The sequence below is a fragment of the Nelumbo lutea genome, chromosome 6 (assembly GCF_056320005.1).
Source record: "Nelumbo lutea isolate HS-2025 chromosome 6, American lotus-T2T, whole genome shotgun sequence".
Classification (NCBI taxonomy): domain Eukaryota; kingdom Viridiplantae; phylum Streptophyta; class Magnoliopsida; order Proteales; family Nelumbonaceae; genus Nelumbo; species Nelumbo lutea.
Window position 1 is genome coordinate 9,123,673 of NC_142689.1, and position 26,060 is coordinate 9,149,732.

General features: G+C 38.0%; 2 protein-coding genes across 9 annotated transcripts in view; one reads left to right on the forward strand and one right to left on the reverse strand.

Annotated features, from left to right (window-relative positions):
- Window positions 1-15,648, forward strand: part of MAA3 (P-loop containing nucleoside triphosphate hydrolases superfamily protein) — a 28,585-nt gene extending 12,937 nt beyond the window's left edge. For all 8 annotated transcript variants that reach the window (XM_088952519.1, XM_088952524.1, XM_088952520.1 and 5 more), the window contains 12 exons: window positions 2,069-2,180; window positions 2,260-2,365; window positions 6,428-6,525; window positions 6,610-6,723; window positions 6,798-6,890; window positions 7,349-7,402; window positions 13,481-13,539; window positions 13,622-13,706; window positions 13,984-14,352; window positions 14,647-14,769; window positions 14,864-14,953; window positions 15,033-15,648. In XM_088952519.1, the coding sequence (XP_088808645.1) occupies window positions 2,069-2,180; window positions 2,260-2,365; window positions 6,428-6,525; window positions 6,610-6,723; window positions 6,798-6,890; window positions 7,349-7,402; window positions 13,481-13,539; window positions 13,622-13,706; window positions 13,984-14,352; window positions 14,647-14,769; window positions 14,864-14,953; window positions 15,033-15,251 (1,522 nt within the window). In that variant the 3' untranslated portion in view covers window positions 15,252-15,648. The remainder of the gene's footprint in view (window positions 1-2,068; window positions 2,181-2,259; window positions 2,366-6,427; window positions 6,526-6,609; window positions 6,724-6,797; window positions 6,891-7,348; window positions 7,403-13,480; window positions 13,540-13,621; window positions 13,707-13,983; window positions 14,353-14,646; window positions 14,770-14,863; window positions 14,954-15,032) is intronic.
- A 4,342-nt stretch (window positions 15,649-19,990) lies between these two features.
- Window positions 19,991-22,008, reverse strand: LOC148847206 (protein RGF1 INDUCIBLE TRANSCRIPTION FACTOR 1-like). Its single transcript, XM_088948392.1, has 4 exons — window positions 21,808-22,008; window positions 21,489-21,668; window positions 21,181-21,396; window positions 19,991-20,542 (listed from the first exon to the last, which is right to left on the reverse strand). The coding sequence occupies exons 1-4, from the start codon at window positions 21,808-21,810 to the stop codon at window positions 20,333-20,335; spliced, it is 609 nt and encodes a 202-aa protein (XP_088804518.1). The 5' UTR covers window positions 21,811-22,008; the 3' UTR covers window positions 19,991-20,332.
- Between the last annotated feature and the right edge of the window lie 4,052 nt (window positions 22,009-26,060).

Below are 26,060 nucleotides of genomic sequence, written 5' to 3' on the forward strand. Positions count from 1 at the left end.
CATTTTCTGAAGTATGGTGAAATTTCCTAGTCATTTTTCTAAGTAATATATTCTGAAGAAAAGGGTTTGTAGAAGGTAGATTACACTGCCTTTGCTTATAATCACTGTTGCTTGTTTCAAAGAAGTCTGTATGAAAACCTCAATAAGTTATACCATGCACATGGACACACATATATCGATATATGAGTATACTATAATTGCATGGAAAATCAATGTTAAGGATGGTAGTTGCTTATCTAGAATTTATGCTAATATACATCTTTATGAGCAATTGACAGATTTCCTTGGTTGCAAGGTGGGCAAGGTGCCCACTACATACCTGGGTCTTCTGCTGGGGTGAAAAAATACTTAAAAAATCTTGTGTGATCTTGTTGTGGAAATGTGGACAGAAAATTGGCCACGTAGAAATCCAAGTATCTACTCACAGGGGCAAAAACCACCTTGTTGAGTAAATTATCTCAAGTGTCCACTTTTTTCATGTCTTCATTCCAAATGCAGGTTGAACCGTTGAAGTGGCAAAAACTAGAGAAATTACAATGAAATTTTCTGTGGAGAGGTAAGAGGAAGGAGAAGATGCACTTAGTTGATCAGGATGAGGTGTGCCAACCGATTGTAGCTGGGGGATTGTGAGTTGAAAAACTGAAATTGATGAACGCACAGCCGTAACTGGTAAATGGTTTTGGACGTTTAGCTCTCAACCTCAAGGATTTTAGAGGCAAATCATTGTAGAAAAGTTTGGTACCAGGAACTACAGTTGGGATCCAGGTTTCAGTAATGAGAGTTATGGTTGTTTATTTTGGCGGGGCAATAGAAAGTTTCATCTTAGCTTTCTGCAAGGTGTTAGATTAAAATAAGGGGTGGGAGATAGAGTATGCTTTTGGAGAGACACCTAGTGTGATGATGGAACCCTGATGGATAGGTTCCTGCCATTTCTTATCTTGGCAAATAATATGGATTCTTTGGTGTCAGATCTGTAGAGGCACATGGTGAAGCTGTCACATGGTGCCTAACATTTAGAAGAAATCTAAACAACTGGGAAATTGAGGACCTGGTATCCTTGGTCAGTGTGCTCAATGCCTCACTCCCACGGTTAGATCAGGAATATGAAAAGATATGGAGATGGGAAAGCTCCAGGAAATTTTCAGTGAGGTCATTCTTCAGGAACCTAAGCTTAGGTGGTAGATCGATTTCCTATACAAGGAAGTTTGGGTGCCTCATATCCCCTCCAAAGTGGCTTGTCTGCTATGGGCTGCTATGTTTTTTTTTTTTTTTTTTTTTTATGATAATTACTATGGGCTGCTATGTTAGACAAATGCTTAACCAGGGACTGCCTGCAGAGTTGAGGTGTGGGCTCTTTGGCGCTCCAATCATTGAGTTTTATGCTTTGTGGAGGGGAGAGGGAGAGTACAGATCATCTTTTCTTTTCCTGTCCAATAGCCAGTGGGGTGTATAATTATTTTTGCAATCTTGTAAACCTGAGCCAGTGCATGCCAGAGCACTTGAATTCCTGCAAGATTGGAAACCTAAATAGAAGGGGGAGAAAATTATGGTGTGTGGTCCCAGCTATTGTAACTTGATGTCTATGAAGGAGAAACCTCAGAATATTTGAGGACAAAAAGCTCTTCATATGAGGAGCCAATTATAAGGTCAATGGGGACAATTATTTATTGGTTATCCGTTATCAGTTCAGGATATTATATATGCAAATTACGAAAATTCTCCATATCATGCATGCTTCAACCTAGAAATATTTTTTTCCTTGAGTTTTTTTGTATATTGGCTACCATAGTTTAGCCTTCTTTTGTATAGTGCCTAACTATACATGATTATGAATGATTTGCAATGTTTTATCCACCACTCAAAAAAAAAAAAAAAAAAAAAAAAGAAAAGTAGGACACATGGTTCTTAATAGAGCACAATGACAGGGCAAGATTTGTGTAGCAAGCCCAGAATAATTCAGACTAAAGCTGCATTGAGTGGATTTTTTGGTAAAACAAATAGAATAATTGGTAGTAAACACCAATCTAAGTAAGAAGGGCTTATTAGGCATCTCGTTGGAGGTTTACAGATACAGGCACTGGAACAATGCATCTCCATGGTTGACAGATATTAATCCTAGAGATAAAATCATGCCCATTGATGGCGACGATGGCTTTTTTCCAACCACTGGCAATGAGTTGGTAAGTATATTTGTTCTTTTATTTTTGGCATTGATGATTATATATTCACGATCCTTCTAAATTCACTTCTTTTGTGCAGAAACCTGAAGTAGTTAATTCACATCGCAAATATCGTGTTCGTGTGTTGGTTTGTGCTCCATCCAACTCTGCACTAGATGAGATTGTGTTGCGCCTTCTAAGCACTGGTAGGAGTTTCTTTATTGTGCACAACTTCACAATATCTTCATATTTCAGCTAATTACTAATTGTACTTTAATTGGGTGGAGTGCAAACTTTGAGGTGATTTGATGATTTTCTGGATGATTTTTACCTTTTAAAGAAAACTTCATGTTTAAGATCATCTTTATCCTTTTTAATAATTTTCATGTTTTCCATTTATGAATTACCTTCAGACTTTGCTTATCTTGGCTCAGTTTGAATTTTTTTTTTAATAAATGGTGGAATTTCAGTAAAGTGAGGTACTGAAAAGGAAAAGATACTATACATCGGTTCTCTAGCATGACACAATTGAGTAAACTAAAATTTTCTTCACACCTCAAAAGCAGATTAAACAATTATGTGACCCCATCCTTCCTGAAATGGTCTTGCCGGAAGTCCATGGAGAGCTTGAGAATGCTCACCCAGCAAAATGCCTTCAACTCTATTCTACTAATAAGTATTTATTTTTATTTTTTGGAAAAGGTAAAGTAATATTTATTGAGAAAGAAATACACACAAGAGGCCGAAATCAGTCCCAAAACAGGCTGACTGATCTATTCAGCAATTACACAAGCCATCAAGACAAAGAAAATAATACATCTGACACATTACAGTTTCTAAAATCTGCCACCACAGAACCAAGAAATCAGCTTGCCCACTAACTTCTGGGTTAAGTCCTCCAGACATAGAAACTTGTAACTGAACACCCTTCTATTCCTCTCGGTCCAGATACACCAAATTACAGCACTTGGAATCATCTTCCATAAAGTCTTCTTTTTCTTGCTCAAGCCCAAGATATGCCAGCAGCATAACAGCTCTTTTACCGACCTCGGCATCAAATTCCAACAGCTCTTTCGCTCAAGCCCAATAAGTATTTAAAAAATTCCTTATGTTACTTCCTTCCAATTCACCTCGATATACAACAAGTGGGATCAGATTCCATAGTATTTTACACCTCCTACTAAGACCATTCATATGCCACACTTAAAACACTCCAAGTGGATTCTGAGGCATGAACTGATGACATTTGAACAATTGTAGCAAATGGTTCCAAGTCACACTAGACAAGTGACTTTGCAATGAATTAGCAAGTAATTGACCACTACACTAAATCCCACACAAAGACTGCATCCATCAATGATTATTATATCCTTGTCAGGTAGATGGTCAATTCTTAATAATATACAGTCCAAACTCAAAGTGCCTGTCCATATAAAAAAATAAGACTTTAAATTGGGAATGAGCTTTTTCGTAGCTACCTCAGCATGGGAGAATCAGATCCTAAGCCTTCTAGTTTGTCATAAAGTGATATTACCATTACCAAGAGCTATCCAAGCTATTTGCCCCACATAATCTAGCATCAGAAGTACCTGGTTAGAATATGGTATGGCTGAGTGTCTCCAATAAAGCTGCCAAAGAATGCAAATCATATAGATTGTGCAATAGGAAAAGATAACCATAAAGTGCTGCCACACTCACAATCATAACACTTCTTTGCATGGCATCTTTATTTGAAGCAAGGTTTGAATCTGGATGCTCTTCACTCAGAGGTCTGTCTCCACACAAAAAATTACTGGTTCACCTCCTCCTGGTTTAAAAATCACGTACTTAGAGAGCTTATTTGTTATATACATTATTCCCTTCTAGATACTAGAGTTGTAGGTGCTCTGGATGGGTTTTGTCTCCTAATGCATGGGATCCTGTCCATATTAGAGATGGTTCTTCTCCATAGACTACGTCTCTTCCAGAGCTTTATTCATCATCCCTAGAGATCTGATTCCTTTGCCTTTAACTTTAGAGGTGCATACTTGTGATCATGCCACTTGATGAAATTTCCTTAAAATCATTGGGACAGTCCCACAAAAAATCATCTCTTTAGCTTCTCCAATCTTGTGGCTATCAAGGCTGGGATAAAGATTGTTGGTCTCTTTTGAGAAACTATAATGGTAGTTTTAATAAGGCAATTTGAATTAATACGAGTCCCTCCTCCCATCCCATCCAGCTAATTTCCTCCTGAATATTTCCATTATTAGATCCCATGTCTCCTTGGAACTTTAGTTCTTACCTGAAGGAAGGCCCAAATAAATTAGAGCATTCATTGGCAATAAGAAATCCATCCAAGATATGACACCCAGGAACAAGCATTCTCTAGAAAAGTGAGATAATGTATTGGAGAACCTTTCTCAAGCAATTTGCTAGAATTTTGGAGATTAGCTTATAAATGTTCCCAATTAAGTTAAAAGAAAAAGACCATTACCGGATTACCCAATGTTTTTATTTTTTTGTTTGATCAAAGCCATTACCCAATGTTGGTTCCAGCTAACCTGTAATTGATTTAAAAACAAAAGTTGGTCCTAGCTATCTTGAGTCTTGGGAGCAGTGGACTGGATATGGACCTAACCTTTGGTACTTTATTGCACAAAGTGGATGCTCTCAGACTTGAACCTGCATTGTCATGCTTGTCAGCCAAAGATACTACTAACCACTACACCAAGCAATCACCCCTAATGCTCCCAGTAACAACGGTGAAATTTGCTACTCCAGAGATTGGATTGGTGGAAAAAATATTTCATCATCCTAATGAAATCATGCTTATGGAAAGCTAAAGGGACCACCCATTTGGTCTATAGTCTTATCACCATTTTTTATGGAAAAAGAAAAAAAAAGAGTTTATTACAACTCAAAATGTAACTGAGTACATCATCATAAAGGTGTGAAGACAACACCTTAAAACCTGACTAAACAAAGATACAAAAATTAGCAGACTGACCCCCTGTAAACTGACTAATCCGATATACAAACATTAGCAGAATTTTGCAACTCTAACAGGTCCCAAAACTTTTCCCCCAAATTCTTATCTATCAATCTGAGTAAAGCCTGGTAAAATCAACATTGAATCACCAACTAATTTTCCAATATTTGTCACCACTCTCTCCACTCTCCGGACTTTGCCTTCAGAAGTCCTTTTATTCCTCTCCTTCCAAATGCCCCAACCTTATTTCCTTGAAATTTCAGCAACCTTACATAAGATGAACAAGTGGCAAAATGATTCATCTTCCTCTCAACAAATGTAGGACACACTAGTCATGCTGTAACCTCAACTTTTCAAGTGATCCACTATCCATGCAAAAGCCAGCCTCCACTCTCAGAGGTATATGATTACCACACCTCAAATACCTTCAAGAGAAGAGGATTCCATCTGACCTCCAACTAAAGCTGCATAGATAGATTTCTCTCTAAATCTTCCATTTTTCAGTACTTCTACTACAACTCATCCCTTGATGAGTTTGAAATCTTCTTCTTCTCTAGTCTACTCAACAATGGAACACACTCCCCCACTTTACGATCCAACAAAGGTCTTCTAAACTTGGGGTGTTACACCAATTCCGCCCCCCCCCCCCATATGTTATATGTTGTCTAGGTGCCATCTTAACAACTATACCGTTGGTACCGCAACAGGTATTATACTTAACTGAAATGTGAAAATCAACACAGAAGAGTATCGATACTTTGAACCCTTCTTGTAGCCAATCAGGAATTCTTTCTTGTTGTTGTAGTCAAAATTTTAAAAGTATTCAGTGTCTTTTTTTCTTAGTAAAGGAAAAAGGAATTTCATTAAAATTGTTAGAGAATAAAAAGCCTATTCAGGGGCCTCATGTAACAGCTTATGCTTTTAGGTCCGAATGGTTTCGTGAGATGGTATCAGAGCCTGTTGACCAAGTGATCTAGTGTTTGATCCTTGTCATCCTCATTCCTTGTTATATTTATTAAATTTCAGCACAAGGTATGGGTGGGCCTGTGCTTATTGACACTTCAAGCCCAATGAGCTTTCGCGTGAGGCGGTGTGTTAGAGAATAAAAAAGGGCTACTCAGGGACCTCACCTAACAGCTTAAGATGCGAGAAAAATAAAAAGATTACAACCTATAAAGGTGTTAAGGCAACACCTTCAGATATAAGCAAGTCTCTTTAACTTTTTTTTTTTTAGAACTTATACATTATTTTTCCTTCAACAACAAGGGTTTTTACTGTTCTAGTTAAATGCTGTCAGGTATTCGTGATGAAAATGACCATACATATAATCCAAAGATAGTGCGAATTGGTCTAAAGCCACATCATTCTGTTCAAGCAGTATCCATGGATTATCTTGTACGTATATGACAATTATGAACAGAAAAGGGGATACCATATTTCTGATTGAATCCATATAGTGTGATTAATTCCCCTCTGCAGGTGCAACAAAAACTTTCTGGCATGGATCATTCTATAGCTGATACACGAAAACCTGGTGCTAGACCACAAGATCTGGACAATGCCCGTGCTTCCGTTCTTAATGAAGCAGCCATTGTATGTGCATTTTCCATGGAAAGTGATTTACAACATCATTTTAATCGTATTGGTAACTTACGGATATTATGCAGGTTTTCTCAACCCTTAGTTTCAGTGGTTCACATCTTTTCAGTAAATTGAATCATGTTTTTGATGTCGTTATAATAGATGAAGCTGCTCAAGCTGTAAGTTCCTTGACCTATTGTGATTATGTTGTATAAATTTCTTTAATGCTTATTGCTGCTTAGTCGGTTCATGCTTTCCTCATGATTTTGCGCTCTGTGACTGCATGCTATATTGAAGCCTTTTGTTGTGTAGGGACCATATTCCACATGATGGACACCTATCTATTTCTTCTTTCTACCTCTTCCATACTTAAATTCCACAGCAATTACAAAAAGGACAATGCCATAATCTCTATTCAGCTGCATTGGGGATGATTTGTATGCTTACCAGTTGTGGGATGCATTATATAGGAGTATACAAATACATTTTCAAATTTTCACAATGACCATGCCATAATCTCTATTCAGTTATGTCAGAAGATCGTTTTTCTCAAAAAAAGGATTGTTTTACTTCTGCCCATCTTTAATCTTGCACAAGTAATTATTTCATGTTATATCTAATTATCCCTTGTTAACAGGTGGAACCAGCAACTCTTGTCCCATTAGCTAATGGATGCAAACAAGTATTTCTGGTATACTCTTGTGCTGACTCTTTAATGATTCCTTGTAAATTTATAGTTTTTCTATATATAGGAAATCATTTATTTTATAATCTTTCCATAGCTTCTATTCTTTCCTGTTCATGGATAAAATTGGTGGTATCAAGTGCAAAATAGAAGAAATTGCAATTGCACAAAGCTGAACAAATTTTGCTACTTTAGATTCTGGCAATGTCAAAATAGCATTATGCCAGGTTAAAAAAACTGATAGTGATAATTACTGAGAATTTTATATTCATCCAAAAGAAGAGGAGAAAAACATGCTTAAGCATAAATATCTGAAATTGATCATCAGCATTAGTTGCGAAGCACATAAAATGTGTAAACAAAGAAGCTGAACTCGAAGTAGTAAAGAAGAGGATGAACTTCTTAGATGCAGAGAATGTCGAACTGTGTTAGCAGTCGACCATGCCTTTATTTAAATATAAGTGAAGTACAAAGTACAATAAAATTACTGGTATACCCCTGATTAGTAATGGGACAACCAGAATACTTAAAACATAAACAGGATTAGGCCCATTAGCAAAGGCCCAGTTACAAGATAAAAATAACATAAGAATGGGCTAATAGGAGACCCTATCAGCCGAACACACTCTAGCATTCTAACACTCCCCCTCAAGCTAAACATGGATATCAATCATATTCAGCTTTCCAAGTATGTCCTTGAACTTTGTAGTTGCCAGCCCTTTTGTTAATACATCTGCAATCTGCATTTCTGGTGGAGTATAAGGCACACAGAGTTCCCCTGAAACAATTCTCTCTCTGACAAAGTGTCGATCAATTTCAATATGTTTTGTCCTGTCATGTTGCACTTGATTGTTGGCAATGTTGATAGCTGCTTTATTATCACAATACAACTTGAGAGGACCTTCAGTCTTGATACCAAGCTCATTAAGGAGAGTTCTGAGCCATAAGAGTTCAGCCACCCCATGTGCCATAGCTCGGTATTCAGCTTCTGCACTTGATCTAGCCACAACATTCTGTTTCTTACTGCGCTATGTAACTAGGTTTCCTCCCAAGAATGTACAGTAACCTGAGGTTGATTTTCTGTTTCCAACAGACCCAGCCCAATCAGCATCAGTGTAGGCTTCAATTTCAAGTCTATTGTTCTTGAATAGAATTCCTTTCCCTGGGCAAGTTTTCAAGTATCTAAGAATTCTTTCCACTGCTCTCATATGAGGAGTCTTTGGTGAGTGCATGAATTGACTGACAACATGCACTGCATAGGCAATGTCTGGCCTAGTGAGGGATAAGTATATAAGTTTTCCTACCAATTTTTGGTACCTTTCCTTATCACAGTATTCCTCACCCATTGATTCTTGTAATCCATGGTTCGATTCTATTGGTGTGTCTGCTGGCCTGCACCCCATCATGCATGTTTCTTCTAGGAGATCTAGCACATATTTTCGTTGACATATATAGATTCCTTCTCTTGATCTAGCAACTTCAATCCCAAGAAAATATCTCAGATTTCCCAGGTCCTTGATCTCAAATTCTGAAGCTAAGAACTCCTTTAGCCTCTTCATCTCTTTCACATCATTTCCAGTAATCACCATATCATCCACATAAACAATGAGAGCTGTAAGTTTTCCATCCTGCCCCCTTGTAAACAATGTATGATCCGCACTGCTCTGAGTGTACCCCACTTTTTTCATGGCCGTACAAAGTCTCTCAAACCATGCCCGGGGAGATTGCTTCAAGCCATACAAAGCTTTCCTTAATTTACACACTTTCTTTCCAACATTATATCCAAGTGGGGGTTCCATGAATACCTCTTCATGTAGATCACCATTTAGGAAAGCATTCTTCACATCCAGCTGATGGAGTTCCCAAGAGAATTTTGCAGCTAATGACAGTAGAACCCTGATTGTGTTGAGTTTTGCTACCGGGGCAAAGGTTTCCTTGTAGTCAATTCCTTCCTTTTGTGTAAATCCCTTTGCCACAAGTCTGGCCTTGTATCTTTCAATTGACCCGTCTTCCCTGTGCTTTACTGTGAATACCCACTTGCACCCAACAGTGCCTTTCCCTTCTGGTAGGTCCACCAATTCCCACGTTCTTGCTTTCATTAGGGCTTTCATTTCTTCATTCATGGCTTCTTTCCATCTTGGATCAGATACCACCTCTGAATATCTGGAAGGGACACATATAGAGGAAAGAGCAGACACAAAGGAATGATAGGCAGGTGATAAATGTGAGTAAGAGACATAATCAGCTATGGAATGCCGAGTGGTACAAGAACGAATAGGCTTACGGAGAGCAATAGGAAGATTCAAATCTGAATTGGGAGAGTCAGAAATACCTTGGATTGCAGAGACAGATTGATCTGAGTCCAACTGGTTGCAATCATGAGGCTGAGGGCCCTTCTTCCTTCTAATGTATGTAAGTATCTCTTTCTCTTGCCTACTGGAGTCATCAGAAGCATCAGCTGAAGCTGGAGTCTCACTAGGTTGACCCAGAATGTTACAACTAGGTGATGAAAGGGGAGTGGAAGGTGATGAAAGGGGAACAAAAAAGAAGGGAGGTTGAGAATCCTCTTCCATTCCACTAGTCTCCCCCTGAAGAGGATTCTGGGAAGACTGGAAATATGGTTGAGACTCAAAAAAGACTACATCTCTGGTGACATTTTTCCTGGAGACAGGATCATAACACTTATACCCCTTTTGTGTAGGAGAGTACCCCAAAAATATTCCCTTTGTAGCCTTAGGATCCAGTTTGGTTTTCTTTGGATCCTTCACATGTATGAAGCACGTACATCCAAAAACCTGTGGGGGAAGAGGAAAATCTGGAAGTGGGACACAACACAGAGAAGGGGGTCTTCATACCCAGTACCTTAGATGGCATCCGATTTATCAGGTATGATGCAGTGAGGACAGCTTGAGACCAATATTGCTTGGGCACATTGTGCTGGAAAAGTAAAACTCGAGCTGTCTCCATTGGGTGCCTGTTCTTGCGCTCAATAGCTCCATTTTGCTGAGGGGTGTAAGCACATGATGACTGATGTAACATGCCTTCGTCTTCCATGAATGAGTTCAGGGATCTTTCAAAGTATTCAGCTGCATTGTCTGAACGGAATTGTTTAATCTTCTTCCCGAATTGTGTTTCAATCATCTTGCAAAACATCATAGTTATCCGTGGAACTTCTTCACATCCTTTTAACAGATAAATCCAAGTGCACCGAGAATAATGGTCAATAAAATTGATAAAATAACGGAAGCCATCAATGGAAACAATGGGTGAAAGACCCCAAACATCAGAATGGACCAAATCAAAAGAGGCTTGTATTTCATTACTAGAAATTGGATACATTGATCTGCACTGTTTTGACATTTGACACACATCACAAACTAAACTTTAACTCGGAATTCCCTTACATAAATCGGGAAACAACATAGCTAAAGAAGAAAAGGACAAGTGACCTAGCCTAGCATGCCACAAGTGTAGCCTAGCTCTTGATTCCTCACTTTCTGGACTAGTAGTAGTAGAAGCTTGCAGTGCTGAGCTAACATCCGCATCAAAATAGTAGAGGCCCTCATACTCACGACCACTCCCAATCGTTCTCCTCGTCAATCTATCCTGGAAGACACAGTGAGAGGGAAAAAAAGTTATACTGTAGTTCAAGTTTCTTGTAAGCTTTGAAACAGGCAACATATTTGATGTAAGACTAGGAACATGTAAGACTGATTTAAGAGAGAGATCCTTGCTTAGGTCAACCACTCCCTTGCCCAAGATGGTGGAGAGTGACCCATCAGCTACTCTCATCTTATCCTGTCCAGACAACAAATGATATGAGGAGAATAATGAGGACATGTGTGTTATATGGTCAGTGGCTCCTGAGTCAATCACCCAAGAGCTAGAATTAATGGATCTAGTTGCACTAAATTCTGAGGCTGTACCTGATTTGACAAGAGAGGTGGAAGCTAAAGGATTGTTCTTCAAACGGGCTAATGCCCGGTTGAGAACCTCTACCTCACTAGCTGTAAAGCCCAAGGTACTTGGTCCAGCAGAATCAGCAACCTGCTTTGTGGTGGAGGAAGACACTGGCTGAGTACTCTATGAGATGTCACTACTGCTGTTGGTGGCAAGATTCCCACTTGTCGTATGGCCCTTATGTTGCCTTTTGTCCTTTCTCAGAGCAGCTGGCTTCAGATGAGGGTACAATACCCAACATTTCTCCTTTGTGTGTTTCTCACCACCACAATGGGTACACTTGAGGGTCTTCTTGTCTGAAAATCAGTTTCCCTTAGTGGAGACTAAAGCTGAATGTCCCCCAGATAGTTCTGTTGCTTGTTTCTGGGAAACAACTTGCATCTCCTTTCTCCTTACTTCTTCATTCCTCACTAGGTAGTAAACATGATGAATTTCAGGTAATTCGTCTCTCCCTAGAATCTGTGACCTTACACCTTCATATATAGGGTCTAAGTCTACCAGGAACTTGAAGGCTCTGCCCTCCTCAATCTGCTTGTCATGCCTCTCCTTATCCCTTGCATTTTCCCAATCCAATATCAAGTGATGGTCAAGCTCTTCCCAGAGGCCTTCCAGTGTTGCAAAGTATGTTGCCACAGACATGTCTCCTTGCCTTAGGGCTGCAATGTCTTGGTTCAGCCTATAGATTCTGGCATTGTTCTTCTTTTGGCCATATGTCTTAGATACTTTCTCCCAGATTTTTGCGGCTGTAGGGAAGTGATGAACAGTTCTGGCCACCCGAGGAGTCATGGAGGCCAGCAACCAAGACATGACTGTGGCATTTTCCTTGCACCACACAGTGTATTCAGGGCTGCTGATTTCTGGTTTCTTTTTGTCTCCATCCAAATAGCTTGTGAGGTCACGAGAGGTAATGAGCAGTCTTGCTGAGACTGACCATTCTTTAAAGTTATACTCATCCAATAGCACACTTGTAATCTGCAAGCTATGCAGATTAGGGTTCTCCAGGTTTGAGGACCTTGTAACAGATCTGTTATCTCTAGAAGAAACTTCACCAGAAAGTGATGACATCCTAACTTCGGTCAAAGAGTTTGTTCACAGTGCTGTAGGTGGTTCTGGTTAGGGCTGGCCGAAGTGGTCACAGAGTTCACAGTGCTGGTAGCACACCGGATAAAGGTCTGTAACTGAACCAGTTCACAGAGCTGAAGTAGTGCTGATACCAGAAGAAGGGCTCATAACCGACCTGGAAATGATCTGTAACTGAAGTCGCCACAGTTCTGTAAAGGTCTTGCTGATGCACCGAACCTGCAACTGTAGAGGAAGCCCTCCCCCTTTCGGCTAGTGCTAGGACTGCTGGAATCAGTCCTCAACTAGGTCTGTCTTGTACAGACCTCTCTTAGTAGCCAAATAGCTACTACTTGCTAAAAAAAAACTAGTAGGACATCTACTTCTGGGTCTTACTTCCCTTGAGTCCTACAACCAAGAGAAACCCTAGGTTCGAACTTGTTGAGTTCCCTTACACTCCTAGGTCTTCACTGCAGCAACCCAGAAAGAAAGGAGAAGATGAAAGAAGGCAGCAAGAGAAGATAGTGCACCGGTTGAAACCAGGAAGGAGCTAATGCTCTGATACCACGTAAACTAAGAAGCTGAACTCGAAGTAGTAAAGAAGAGGATGAACTTCTTAGATGCAGAGAATGTCGAACTGTGTTAGCAGTAGACCACGCCTTTATTTAAATACAAGTGAAGTACAAAGTACAATAAAATTACTGGTATACCCCTGATTAGTAATGGGACAACCAGAATACTTAAAACATAAACAGGATTAGGCCCATTAGCAAAGGCCCAGTTACAAGATAAAAATAACATAAGAATGGGCTAATAGGAGACCCTATCAGCCGAACACACTCTAGCATTCTAACAAAATGAAGCTTGCCTGTGTGGACTTGGTAAAAGAAAAAAAAATAAAAAAATCATGGAGTAAATGTTCAAAATAATCAATCTGTTCTTAAAATTGCTATTTGCCATATCATTTTCATGTATACAGTATTTGATTCCTTATGTGATATCTCTGTGGCTTCTTTATTGAGAAAATATCTGATTTTTCTCTCATGGATGATTTATCAATTTTAGGTTGGTGATCCAGTTCAATTGCCAGCAACTGTAATATCTCCTACTGCTGAGAGATTCGGGTAATGTAACACTTATCTTGTAATAATATTGTTAATTAATACCTCTTCAATTGTATGATATGTTTAAAATCTTTCATTGTAGATATGGCATGAGCTTGTTCAAGAGATTCCAGAGGGCTGGTTATCCGGTTCAGATGCTGAAAACCCAATACCGCATGCATCCAGAGGTTAGTCTATAAGAATTGAGTTATTTTTTTTATTTATCTTGTTCTTCAAATAGAAAAGATGTTTGCTACCTAGCTCTCTCTCTCTCTCTCTATCTCTATTTTTTTATCAATAGGCTATGCCTCTCTTTCAATGGATCAATTTACTGGAAAGTGGGAAAAAGTCTTGAATAAGTGACCTTGCAGAAGAACAGAGTTTGCTAATTTATGATCACCTCTAGTAGTTATCAAGACAAAAATTATATAGTAAATTAATTGTTCAAATCCACCTTTCACACAGATAAGAAGCTTTCCTTCAAGGGAGTTCTACAATGAGGCTTTGGAAGATGGACCTGATGTCAAGGACCAAACTGAACGTTCATGGCATGCTTACCGTTGTTTTGCACCATTTTGCTTCTTTGATATAGAAGAAGGGATTGAATCACAGCCTTCTGGAAGTGGTTCTTGGATAAATGTTGATGAGGTCGAGTTTATTCTCCTCATGTATCATAAATTAGTGACAAGATTTCCAGAGCTGAAGTCTAGCTCTCGATTAGCCATTATATCTCCTTACAGGCATCAAGTGAAGCTGTTCCGTGAACGTTTCCGTGATACTTTTGGTGTGGAATCAGATAAATTAGTAGATATAAACACAGTTGACGGATTCCAGGTGATGAAGCTATATTTCATACAGCTTTTTCTGTTAAATTAGGGGTGAGTTAAATAGGGTTATACTAGTTGGTGAGAATCATAGGGTAAAGGAAAACCTTAATATCTCACTTCATGGAAGCTGAGGTCATCAAGTGGGACCTGGGGTCACAAGAGTGGCATGCATGCCAATACAAGGGCAGTTGTGTGGTCACAATTCATTCTCATAGCATAGAGTCTATACAGTGTTTTTTCACATACTAGCATTTGCCATTTAAAATTACCCTTAAGTAATGAAAATGCATGTTCTTTACAGGGCAGGGAAAAAGATGTTGCAATCTTTTCATGTGTAAGGGCAAGCAGTGATAAAGGTATTGGGTTTTTGGCGGACTTCCGGCGAATGAATGTTGGGATTACCAGAGCAAAGTCTTCCGTCTTGGTAGGTCAATTCAAGCTCGGATATTTTCCCGTGAGACTAGATAAAACTGAATTCCTCTTCTGGTTTAGGTACTGAATTTTAGATGTGCTTTTAGGTGGTAGGCTCTGCATCAACACTAAGGCGAGCAGATAAGCATTGGCGGAATCTGGTGGAGAGTGCTGAACAGCGAAATTATCTCTTTAAGGTGAACTTTTTCTCCTTTATTTCTGAATTGCAATGTTCTCCTCTACCAGAAAGTTATAATCTATTAGTTATATTTGCAGGTTTTGAAACCCTACAAATCATTCTTCACTGATGAGAACTTAAAATCCATGGAAGTGAAGCACCAAACCATGCTTGAAGCAATGGAGAACCAACTTGATGAGATTGAAAATACTGGAGTCCTCTTTGGTAATCCTGTTGGTGTTGGTGAGGGTGATCAAGGACAAATGGATGAAGATGACTATGGAGATGGAGATGATGGGGGCTTTGATGAGGACTAGTCCCATATTTCGTCAAACTGCTCTGCGTAAAAGTCCCACCTTAACATGGTGTGGTAGGTCTCAGAAAATACTTGCAGCTTGTGGAAGGCGAAGTCGGTAATAGTTATACCATCAGATCATTCACTAATTATTGACCCAGGATATTGGTCATTTTCTTTTGCCTGGTTCACTGGTCCACTCCAATCCGGTTTTGGAACATTGATTGGTGAGCAGTGGAAGAGGAATGTTGTACCAAAACTTGGCTATATGTATATCGAGATTTACACATTTGTTTATTACTTTATTTAGCATTAACACAACTGATTTATTGAGAACAAAAACCCTGTCTGAACTATGTAGTAGAGCATTGTAAATTTATTATAAAATTCTTTAATGTCAACGACACTTTGCTGCCCTACATTTGTTTTCAGAAAATAGAACTACCTGTATCTATTGTCTTAAAGGACCATTTTGAAGCAAGCTCGTTCCACTAAATTCATTTTGGCTGTTTCTGATTGCACATAAAATGAAGGAATAGGAATGATTTTCATGGAAAATGATTCACATTTCCAAAATTTGCTACTGTGAAATGGGGTTCAAGTATCTGAAGTTTGAATTGGTTTATATTTTATACCAGCACATGTAAGTGACTGCGTCAGTTCGTCCTAGAACTTAGATTGGTGGACCCTAAATAGTTGGGGCAACGCTTTCATTGCAGATTGTTTAAGCACCTACAAGCGTCTGACGATCAAATCCGAAACTTGAAAGTAAGTTCAAAGTTCAAACTCATAAGATTTCGTGCCTATGGTCTCACAAGGCTGCTCTGGGCTTTGTTTTTTTAGTGGCCCATTATAAGCACTGCTCTCAAGTAAGGGTGTAAATGGACCGGTTTTGGATTGGACCTCGTCCAGTCCAAAATCAATTTGGACGGATTGGATGGACCAACAAAACACATTGGATTGGACCAATCCAGTCCAAAATATTTATTAGATTGGATTGGACCTGGTCAGTCCATAATAAATTTATATTGGATTGGGTTGGATTAAGCCAATATCTGGTCCATTGATATAAGATAAGAATATATGTGACAATGGACCGGGTTTGGGTTGAAACCAATCTAAATCAAAATAAACTTGAACAGATTAGAAGGTCCATTTACAATGGACTCACATTGGACTTGATCGGGTTGAACCAAATCCAGTCCAATTGACACCCCTAATCAAGTTCGATTTTGCCATTCTTGCCAGGCAAGAAGACAACTTTTACTAGTGCTACTTTAAATATTATGGTTCTATATGTGCATATATAACCAGAATCGATATTTGCCAATGCTGATAACATCTTTTGAGATTGCCCCTCTACAATCTCTCTCTCTCTCATTAATTTACAACTTTTCAAATTCAAATTTTTGTTTTAATTCTTATTTCATGCATTAACTTTTAATCACTCCTACATTAAAGACAACCACGCACATCTTTTAGTTCATCTATCATTACTAATTTATTTATAGTTATCTAAAACTATTGTATCCATGCATATTTTAATTTTTCCACCATATCAATGTGTATCTGCAAGGCATTTGGCAATACTTTTTTTAGAATTTTCTTTACTCTTTATGTTTCCCATACTTCAAAACCTTAAAATTTGGAGATTGGATATCTAAGGTTTGATCGGCAAAAATATGTATGCTTAGATGGCTGAGTGGTAAAACTAAAGAGGATATAATAAAAAAAAATGAAGTCATAGAAAGAAACCTGGGAATAGCTCCTGATGAAGGAAGATTTGGCCCGACCTCTTTATTATGAGACACATGGCAGAAATGACAGCTCGGCAAAAGAGGTCAAGCCTAGGCGGGAACAAGGGACACTTCGCCGAACTAACCCACCTTGTAACAGCTCGGGATGGACCCCGTTCGAAAGCAAGGCAACGGACAACTAAGACCAGCCGGATCGCGCTCCATCAGCTCCAATAGGCAGTAAAATGAGAGAAAGCGCTCCATCAGCTCCAATAGGCAGTAAAATGAGAGAAAGTAAACTGAGGTGGTTTGCTTACATGAATGAAAGACCATCTATAGCACCCATTAGAACAAATTCTGTTACAAGTACCATCCCTAACCTCTTGCCCAAAACTACAAAACTACATTGAACCACTGAAAGATGCCAACACCACTAAAGAGTACCGGCATCTTCTTGCACCCTTCGAGCATCGCCAACAATGGATGCCAGTGCATTTACTTATCCCTCTCTCTCTCCCTCTTATACCCTTTGAAACTTTTTTCTTTTGTTTCATCTCTAATCTCAGATGCCTTAACATTGAGATTGGATGCTTTGGAAATGTTTCATAAACCGATACCTCCTTCAATAATCAAATTCACCCGTGCATTGCATCACCGAGCTACAAATCTCATGCTCAATTTTGAAGGAGTATAAATACAAATATGTAGAGTGCAAAACCTTATTTGTATGTATTTGTACTCCTTCCAAACTGAGCCTCAGGGTTCGTTTGAAGCTCCTATTTGACAAAGATATGAGAGCAAACCCTTTTGTAGTTCTGTTCTTCAAGGGTTCAGTTGGGCACTATTGCAGTATTTTTGTTTCTTTTTTAATGTGTGGATTGACATGAAACTTATTAATTGTTTTGTCTCTATTTGTTATATTTTTTGTTTCAATAGAACTATTTTTTTTTCTCTTTTGTTTTACATTTTTACAAATAGAATTTTCTTGTGTGTTATAATTCGTTGGATCCAGTTGTTGAGTTGAAACTTTTAAATAAGAATTGAATATGTATTTAGTCTTGTATACAATTTGAATGGTTAAACCGTTAAAGATCTGTTTGGCCTATTGAATCTCTTTGTCGAATTGAAACAAATTTGAACCGCATATCCATTTAATCAATCAAATCAAATTCAATTAGAGAAAAATGGGGTATCCATCAGACTCAAATTGAATTCGGATATCATGTATTTCTCATCGATTTGAATCTAGATATAGCCCAATCCAAATTCAACTCCATCTGTTTGGGTCTGAGGCCCGTCCCCAAATCCATCCCAAAGAGACTCTATATCTTCAATCCACAAGAATTCTATTCATGTCTATCCATAACATACTATCTCTGTGCATTGAGAACATCTTTCCCTACATATAAGAGGATGAAATGTTCCTCATGTGTGGCTGCAATGTTATATGGATAGATGTAAACGGAATTCTTGTGAGCAAAAAATTCAGACTCTCCCAAAGATAACCCCGATTTCCCAACCCAAATCAAAAACTGAAACACTTCGGTTGGGGTTGGGCCTGGGTCGGGCTTAGTGGGTAAAGGGCTTATTGTACGTATTAACTATCATATATTATGTAGTTGGGACCAGGTTTGGACTGTGCTACGATCTGGCCAGGCTCGGTCTGTCCAAGGGTGGCCCAGTTAAGCTGGCTCAGGACCTCCGTGCCAAGTATCATGATACCATCTACACATGGAAGCAATTTTGTTTCTGTTTTCGCTTCATGTGATTTTTGAAACAGCCATTATAAACTCCATTACTACTTGCTGGAGTAATAAAAAGAAGGGAAATAGTAGCATTTACGGTCTGTTTGGTTTGTAGTTGGAATTGGAATCAAAATCCTTTGGAATCGAAATAGTCTATTCTCATAGTCTGTTTGGTTCAGACAAGAACAAAAATGAAAATTGGAACCGGCAGGAATGGGATTTCATTCCCAAGAGGGGGAGAGAATGATCATTTTCTCAATTGGGTGAATGCCATTCCACTAGAAACGGGTATGGGATTTTGATTCCACCCAATCAAACGGTTGGAATCAGAATAATCTATTCTGATTCCGATTCCAAACCCCCATTTCTGTGAAACAAACAGAGCCTTAATGAGTTCACTTCTGTCACAACATTGTCGCGACACAGGGCTAAAACAGAAAATTATAGCCTTGAATCTACTGCAAGGACCCACCAAGAAGTAATTTCATCTAATTTAAGGTGTGGCTATGGCAAACATGGATTCACATTTAATTAATTAATTTATGGTCCGTTTGGCAAGTCTTTTTGGAAAGATCTTTTGATAGCTCTGACAGTCAAAGTACGTATTGAGCTTTTGTATGAAGATTTGAGCAGCCCGAAATTAGTTTGGCAGATATACATCTTTCCATGTCTTTCCACGCGAAAATAAAATGTAAAAAACACGAAAAACTTTATTTGGAACTTTCTGAAATCTGCCCAAAATGGACTTCTTGCATCTTTTTGGTGCTCCAGTTTTTAGCAATTAGATTTTTGAGAATCAAATGGGAATAGACTGAAAATCAAGCCTGCTCAGCTTGTAAACAGCCTAAAAATTGAATAGAACTATAGATTAAAAGACCTATAGATTAAAAGACCTGAAAACTAACACATGAAAAGACTGAAAAAGCCTTTTAATCTTTCCTCAATGAAAATAGCCTTCCCATCCGTTTTTAACATCCTGATAGACCACGAGTCCACGAAAGGTCTTTAAAGACCAGACCCAAAAATGTTAATGCAACTGGGCTGGGCTATTGAAAGATCTACCTAAAAAGAATTGCCAAACAACTCTCTCTCTCTCTCTCTCTCACGTAAAAGGTAAATAAAAAGGACCCACATTCATGGAATTCCACCAAATCAGTTAGAAAGATGGAAAGCTGATTTGCCCATTCCATGGATTAAACAATTGAATAAGAAAAAGAAAGCAAAAGGTCGACTGATTCCTTGTATAAAAGGTCCATGTGGTTGGTGGGGCTTTAAAACTATTTAACGGATTCCACAATGACTTACTTTTATTTATCAATTCAATTAATTAATAAATTAATTACATTACACCTTGCAACTTCCAATAATAATAATAATAATTCAACATTATTGCTCTCCTCTATCCCCATCTCCACAAGAAAGAAAAGATAAAAGAAGAGAAAGAAAGTGAGATGTTGATTAAGACCCAAACCCAAATGGGTACCTACTGTACCCTCCTCCTTCCTTCTCCTTCTCCTTTAGAGCCCTCCCCTAGCAGAGAGTAGAGATTAGAGACAGACATTTGGGTTGGATTACTGTGAAGGATTGAATGCTGGGTATATTTGGCTTTCTCTTTTGTACAGTTAGGACCTCAATGGTGCTCTATGAGGGATACCCTTTCTTCTCCTTGGATTTGAAACAGGTGGAGGCGTGGGAGGATAGATGTCCTGCTGCCTACCTTCACGCAATTCTTCCTCCTCTCTCCTCCTCGATATCCCTTCTCCTCTTTCCATTGCTTCATTCTCGGTGTCTAAGATAAAGCTCGCATTCCCATTCTTCTTTATTCCTACAAGCTACATCAACACAACATTAATCCATTCTTGTCAATCAGTCGACACCAATCCAAGCAACCCCATTTCATCTACATTAACAACAAACACTACTTGTTTTTGTGTCATAATGGCATAATTTGCTTAATCAATTAATGGGTCTTGATAGATTGATGGATGGATAGATGAATGGATGATTATGGCGATGAATAGAAATTAACCCATTCTTAACAAACACTAGTTTTCTGTGATAATGGCATGGCTGGTTTAATCGATTAATGGGTTTGGATAGATTGATGGATGGATGAATAGATGATATAATGGCGATGAATACAAATTAACCCATTCTCGACAAGTCTGATCCAAGCAACCCCATTTCATCAACATTAACAAACACCGCTTGTTTTGTGCGGTGATGGCATGGCTTGCTTAATCAATTAATGGATTTTGTAGATGGATGGATGATAATGGCGATGAATAAAAAAGTTAACCCATTATTGTCAAGATCAATCCAAGTAACCCCATTTCATCAACATTAACAAACACTACTGTTTTGTGTGATAATGGCATAGCTTGCTTAATCAATTAATGGGTTTTGGTAGATGAGATGGATGATTGATAATGGCGATGAGTGTGACAGAGAGAAGCTAGCTTCAACTAACCTTACATCCCAATGAGCAGAAACGAAAGGGGTCTAACAGGCTTCTTCCGCATATCTCACATGTATGAGCCACCCCCTTGCCGGCTTTCGGCTGAGGCCTCTCGTTAAGGAACAGAACTCTGGCACTGTTGATCACATAGGTCTGAACTCCACTGATGTCAAGAACCTTCTGAATCTCAGCCACCCTCACCACATCATGATAGGACGACCGTCTTATCTGCAACCGAAAAGCCAAATCCCAATTCAGACTCCAACGCCATAATTAATCTGTAAGGAAAAAAAAAAAGAAAGAAAAAGTTGAATCCCCACTTGAACCACTCGATGATCCTTGTGTTTCGACCCACGGCAATAGAAGCAAAATGCGTCACGGTTGCAATCTAGGCAATACATGTTGCATTCGCTTCGAGCTGCGTCGCCGTGCGTCCGGCAAATGGAGAAGAATGCCGTCGACAGCAATGGTTCCAGCCACGGCGGCACTAACATTGACCCCTGTCAAGAACCCGCCGGAGAACACAAATTCATGAATATCATAAATCAAGCAACGGGAAATAATACTAAAAGAAGAAGATAAATCGATTCTTGCTTTGTGAATTGAATCTGTTTCAGACTGCATGCAGCTGAACATTACCATTATGAAGGCCGATCCTTTGGAAGTAGAAGTTTGAAGGTATGGAAGTGTTGTTCGACTGATAACCGTTGAACCCTCTTGATAATGCCGGATAATTTACAGAGAGACATGAACAGCGGGAAGAGAGAGAGAGCGGGTGGGAGTGGGCGATGCCCAAACGAACGACCTGCGACTTAGAATTCAACGACAAAACAACGCCTCGACTAGGGGACAAGCACATGAACAAATATGGACATTGACGGTCGAGATTGACCGTTGTGGCTCGAGTGGAGTCTCGACCGTTGGATGGGGAGAGAGGAGTTGGGCTTAGGCGCTTACGCTGCTTTGACTCTTCTTTGGTCGGCAAAAAGCTATGTTATGTATGGGAAGGAAAGCTGTTCGTGAACTTCCGTCCCACGTGGATGGCATGTGTGTATTAATGTCGACGTGGCGGGCTCCCATGGTCTATTTTTGGGTGATGAAGTGAAACGGACAAGGATGACATGGCAAATCCAAGCTAGTGGACCCTCTGGTTTGGTCACCTACTCTCAATCCACCGGTTACTCTTTCCCAAAGTTATTCTGGCAGTAGAAATAGAAACTTTTAATATTTTAATATTCCCAATTAAGTTTCCTAAAAGAAAGATTTATTATGGCCACGTGGCAAAAGATAGACTGAAATTTGATGTAAAATATCAAATTGCCACATAAAAGATTCTTGGGTGGCTCAACCTTCGAAAGCATAGGTGTTCCTAATTTTTACTTTTTAAGAAAAAAACAATGGAAAAAGGTCATTTACATAGACTCCCCTACAATTTCATGAATTTACAAAACCTATCCTATAATTTATATATTATTAAGACATCTCTTATTCTTTGCACTTTGCAACCGGCTTATTTATCATTTTTCTTTAGACATGAGAAAGAATTCACATTTTTTACCCCTGTATCAATTCCACTAAATTAATCAAAAGAAAATGAAAAAAAAATGCTTATTTTGCCATGGTATTTTACTGAGTTATAGGGTTTGTTTGGATTACAGGAATAACGGTTTGGAATTAGAATCAGAATGGCAGAAAGGCATTCCCCACCCCCTAAGAATGAGAATTCCATTGTAGACACCTCTTTCCTTCCATCTCGATGCCCCCTCGAACAAATGAACCCTAGCTATAAATTCTAATGTGGTAAGTCATCAATAAAAAAAAAATCTCAATTTCATTCTAATTTCAATTCCAATTTTCATCTAAATCAAACAGATAAGGAAAATAATTTATTTAGATTCCAATTCCGACTAAAAACCAAACAGCCCTTGAGACCATTCCTAAACGAAAATACAAATAGTTGATGATACAAAGTCAATTAACTGAATTAAATAAAGCGGTTACAAACTGCAATAAGTGTTTTAATAATAGGAAGGTTTTAATAAATACATGAAAGTATAGGGGGTGTACAGGCAAATTAATTTACCAAAATGCCCTCCAAATTCAAAAAACTTTTTAATGGTAATATTTGGGCTGACGTTGAATTAGGTCGAGTATGTCATCGGAAGCATGGAGATAAAATTGAAAAAAAATATATATATTGTTTATTTATTTATAAGCAACGAGTTGGTGCAACTCTTATATGCCTAATCCCTACAGACATGGTAGGACCCTTGAAAAGACATTCCACTAGACAGAAACTAGGAATCAAGTCCCACCTTCTATGGTAGGTCTGGTGGGCAAATCATCCAATAAGCAATTCCGCTGTTTATTTTCCATGCTCTACAAAATGATCATTTGCAATTGGATTTATTTTTTCTTTTAGGCTGTATTTGGTTGCAATTTAATTTTCTTTGCACTAGTATAAAAGAATGGGAGTGCAAATGAAAAGAGTGCAAATTTTAATTTAATTTTATTTTGGGTTTTAATTTATTCTGCTTCAGGTCTTACTTTATCTCATTTGTACTATAGTCAAACAAATAAGGTGAAATTTGAGACAAAAATAAATCAGAATTTGCAGCCAAATCATTTGCACCAGTGCACCATCAATATTTTGTATTAGTGCAAATAAATTTGTACTGCAACCAAACGCAACCTAAAGTTCAATTTGGGAAAAGACAAATACAAAGATGCACAATGCAAAACCTTATATTTTGTACTTCTAACCTGTATTTGCACTATATATTTATATTTGTACTGAGCCTAAAAATTGCAATTAAAAACTAGCTATTAGGTAGTATAGAGGGTATCATCACCCATGGACATCATGGCAATGTTCTAAATATCAACATGGGCAGATCGTGTCGGTGCTTTTTTTTTATGTTGTACATTTTTTTTTTTTTTAAATCAGTTTAGAGGGGCCGGTTTAAAGCCTGGCTACCCTCTAAACCAGTGGCTGACCCAATACAACTCCTATAGAAGCGTATCAGGAAGCCATCGGCACAATATGTATCAACTGATACTTTGAACCTTGCATCATGGACCTGGACCACTCATTTTATGGGGCACTGTTTATGCTTGCTGATATTGAATACCATCACCTAGTCTCCAAACAAAGTTTTAATTATTCTAGAGGCAAGTGGGTGGTTGCTACATTTATTTTAAGCTCAAAAATATTTCTAAAAATGCACATTGAATTAAATCTCTATAGACAATGAATTCAAAGCATTGATGGATATGATGTCCATACATAGAAATTATTTTAGGTTTCAAGCTTTGAACCAGGTCATCTCTGGCCAGAGTATTAATACCTGAATATAGTCACTTGTCTTAGATCCTTGTATTTAGTATATCATTGACCTTGAAAACCGATACATATTGATCGATAGGTTGTAATTTTTTTTTCTTTTTTTGAATTTTGAAGCTTGAGTATATTTGCCAAATAAGTAATCAGATATCATAGACACAAGGTTCAAAGTATCAACATGTATTGGCCTATATCGCCTAATATGTATCATTCTGGGACCTCCCTAATACGCGCCTACAGTGGGTGTATTGGGGTTCTGACTAGTTCAAGGGGTGGAGGAGCTTTAAACCAGCTCCCTGAACTGGTTTTGAAAAAATAAATAAATAAATTAAAAAAAATAGTATTGATATCGCTCGATACACCCCTACTGACGTATTAGGCATATTGATATTTTGAACCTTGCATAGACAGCCTTGTACAAAACCCACATCAAACAGTTAATATCCAAATAGTATCTTATTTATTGCTTATTGTAATTGGCTCTCCTCATATTCTATAATTTTCCCATCTCTTAGTTGGTTTTTGAGTTGGGGTGAATTTGTGTTGAACCCATCTCCATTTATTCGATTTGATTCAAATTTGATCAATTAATTATTTTAGATAATTAATATATGTATATATATATATATATATATATATATATATATAAGAATTATATAATCGATTGATTTCAGATCTTTATGGAATAAAATCAGGTCATATTCAAATTCGATTCAATTATATCGAATTTCATATTCAAAATCCGATTTTCGAATACTATTGGCACCCTTATCCTTACCTACACATAGAATTCAAATTCTATCTATATAAATTTTTATTTATTTTTAACTTCATATTTTATATCCATATTTAATTAATGGATGGTAATTATTATTTAGTATACAAATTCTCAAAAGAATTAACTACTAAACATAAAATCAACATAAATAAGTATATCTATGATGTATATAAGGTTTTGTTTTGGGGTTTTATAACAACATTTATCAATGAATCAGCTATGTTAAATCATTAATTACCGAAAAAAATCAATAATGAAAAACACAAATTTTATATCTTAATTGGGACCCATGGGATAACAAGCAGCTTTCTCTATGCAGGCCATGTAATGAAATAACCATGATAACCTTATTATCTTTATATCAAGCTTTCCCTTACATAAGCCAAATGAAATATATGGTTACAATCTCTAAAGTAGGTAAAAGAGGACCTTAGAAAAGTATATAACGAAATATATTGGAAATTAGTAATTAAAAAAAAAAAAGGATAAATTGTAGATGGCCACCTTGTCGTTGGCGGGTAGTGACATTTAGTCCCCCAAACTTTGTTTTGTTACAAAAACCCCTCTGAACTTTTGGATTCCAGCATCTTGACCCTCCCGTAAGCATTTCATCAATTAACTTCATGGATATTCCTTTAAACATTTTTATATCTCCAAATTACCCCTATGTTAATTTTTGAGACTATTTTGCCCTTTATCTTATGAAATCCTAACTCACATGTTTATCTCAATTTTCTTTCAACAAAGCTCATTTTGAGGAGACTTTGAAAA

Coding starts and splice junctions, on each gene's coding strand:
- LOC148847206 (XM_088948392.1), bottom strand. Junction 21,397..21,488: donor AGGATCATCGAGTGGTTCAA/GTGGGGATTCAA, acceptor TTTCGGTTGCAG/ATAAGACGGTCGTCCTATCA. Junction 20,543..21,180: donor TCTGCTCATTGGGATGTAAG/GTTAGTTGAAGC, acceptor GTGTTGATGTAG/CTTGTAGGAATAAAGAAGAA.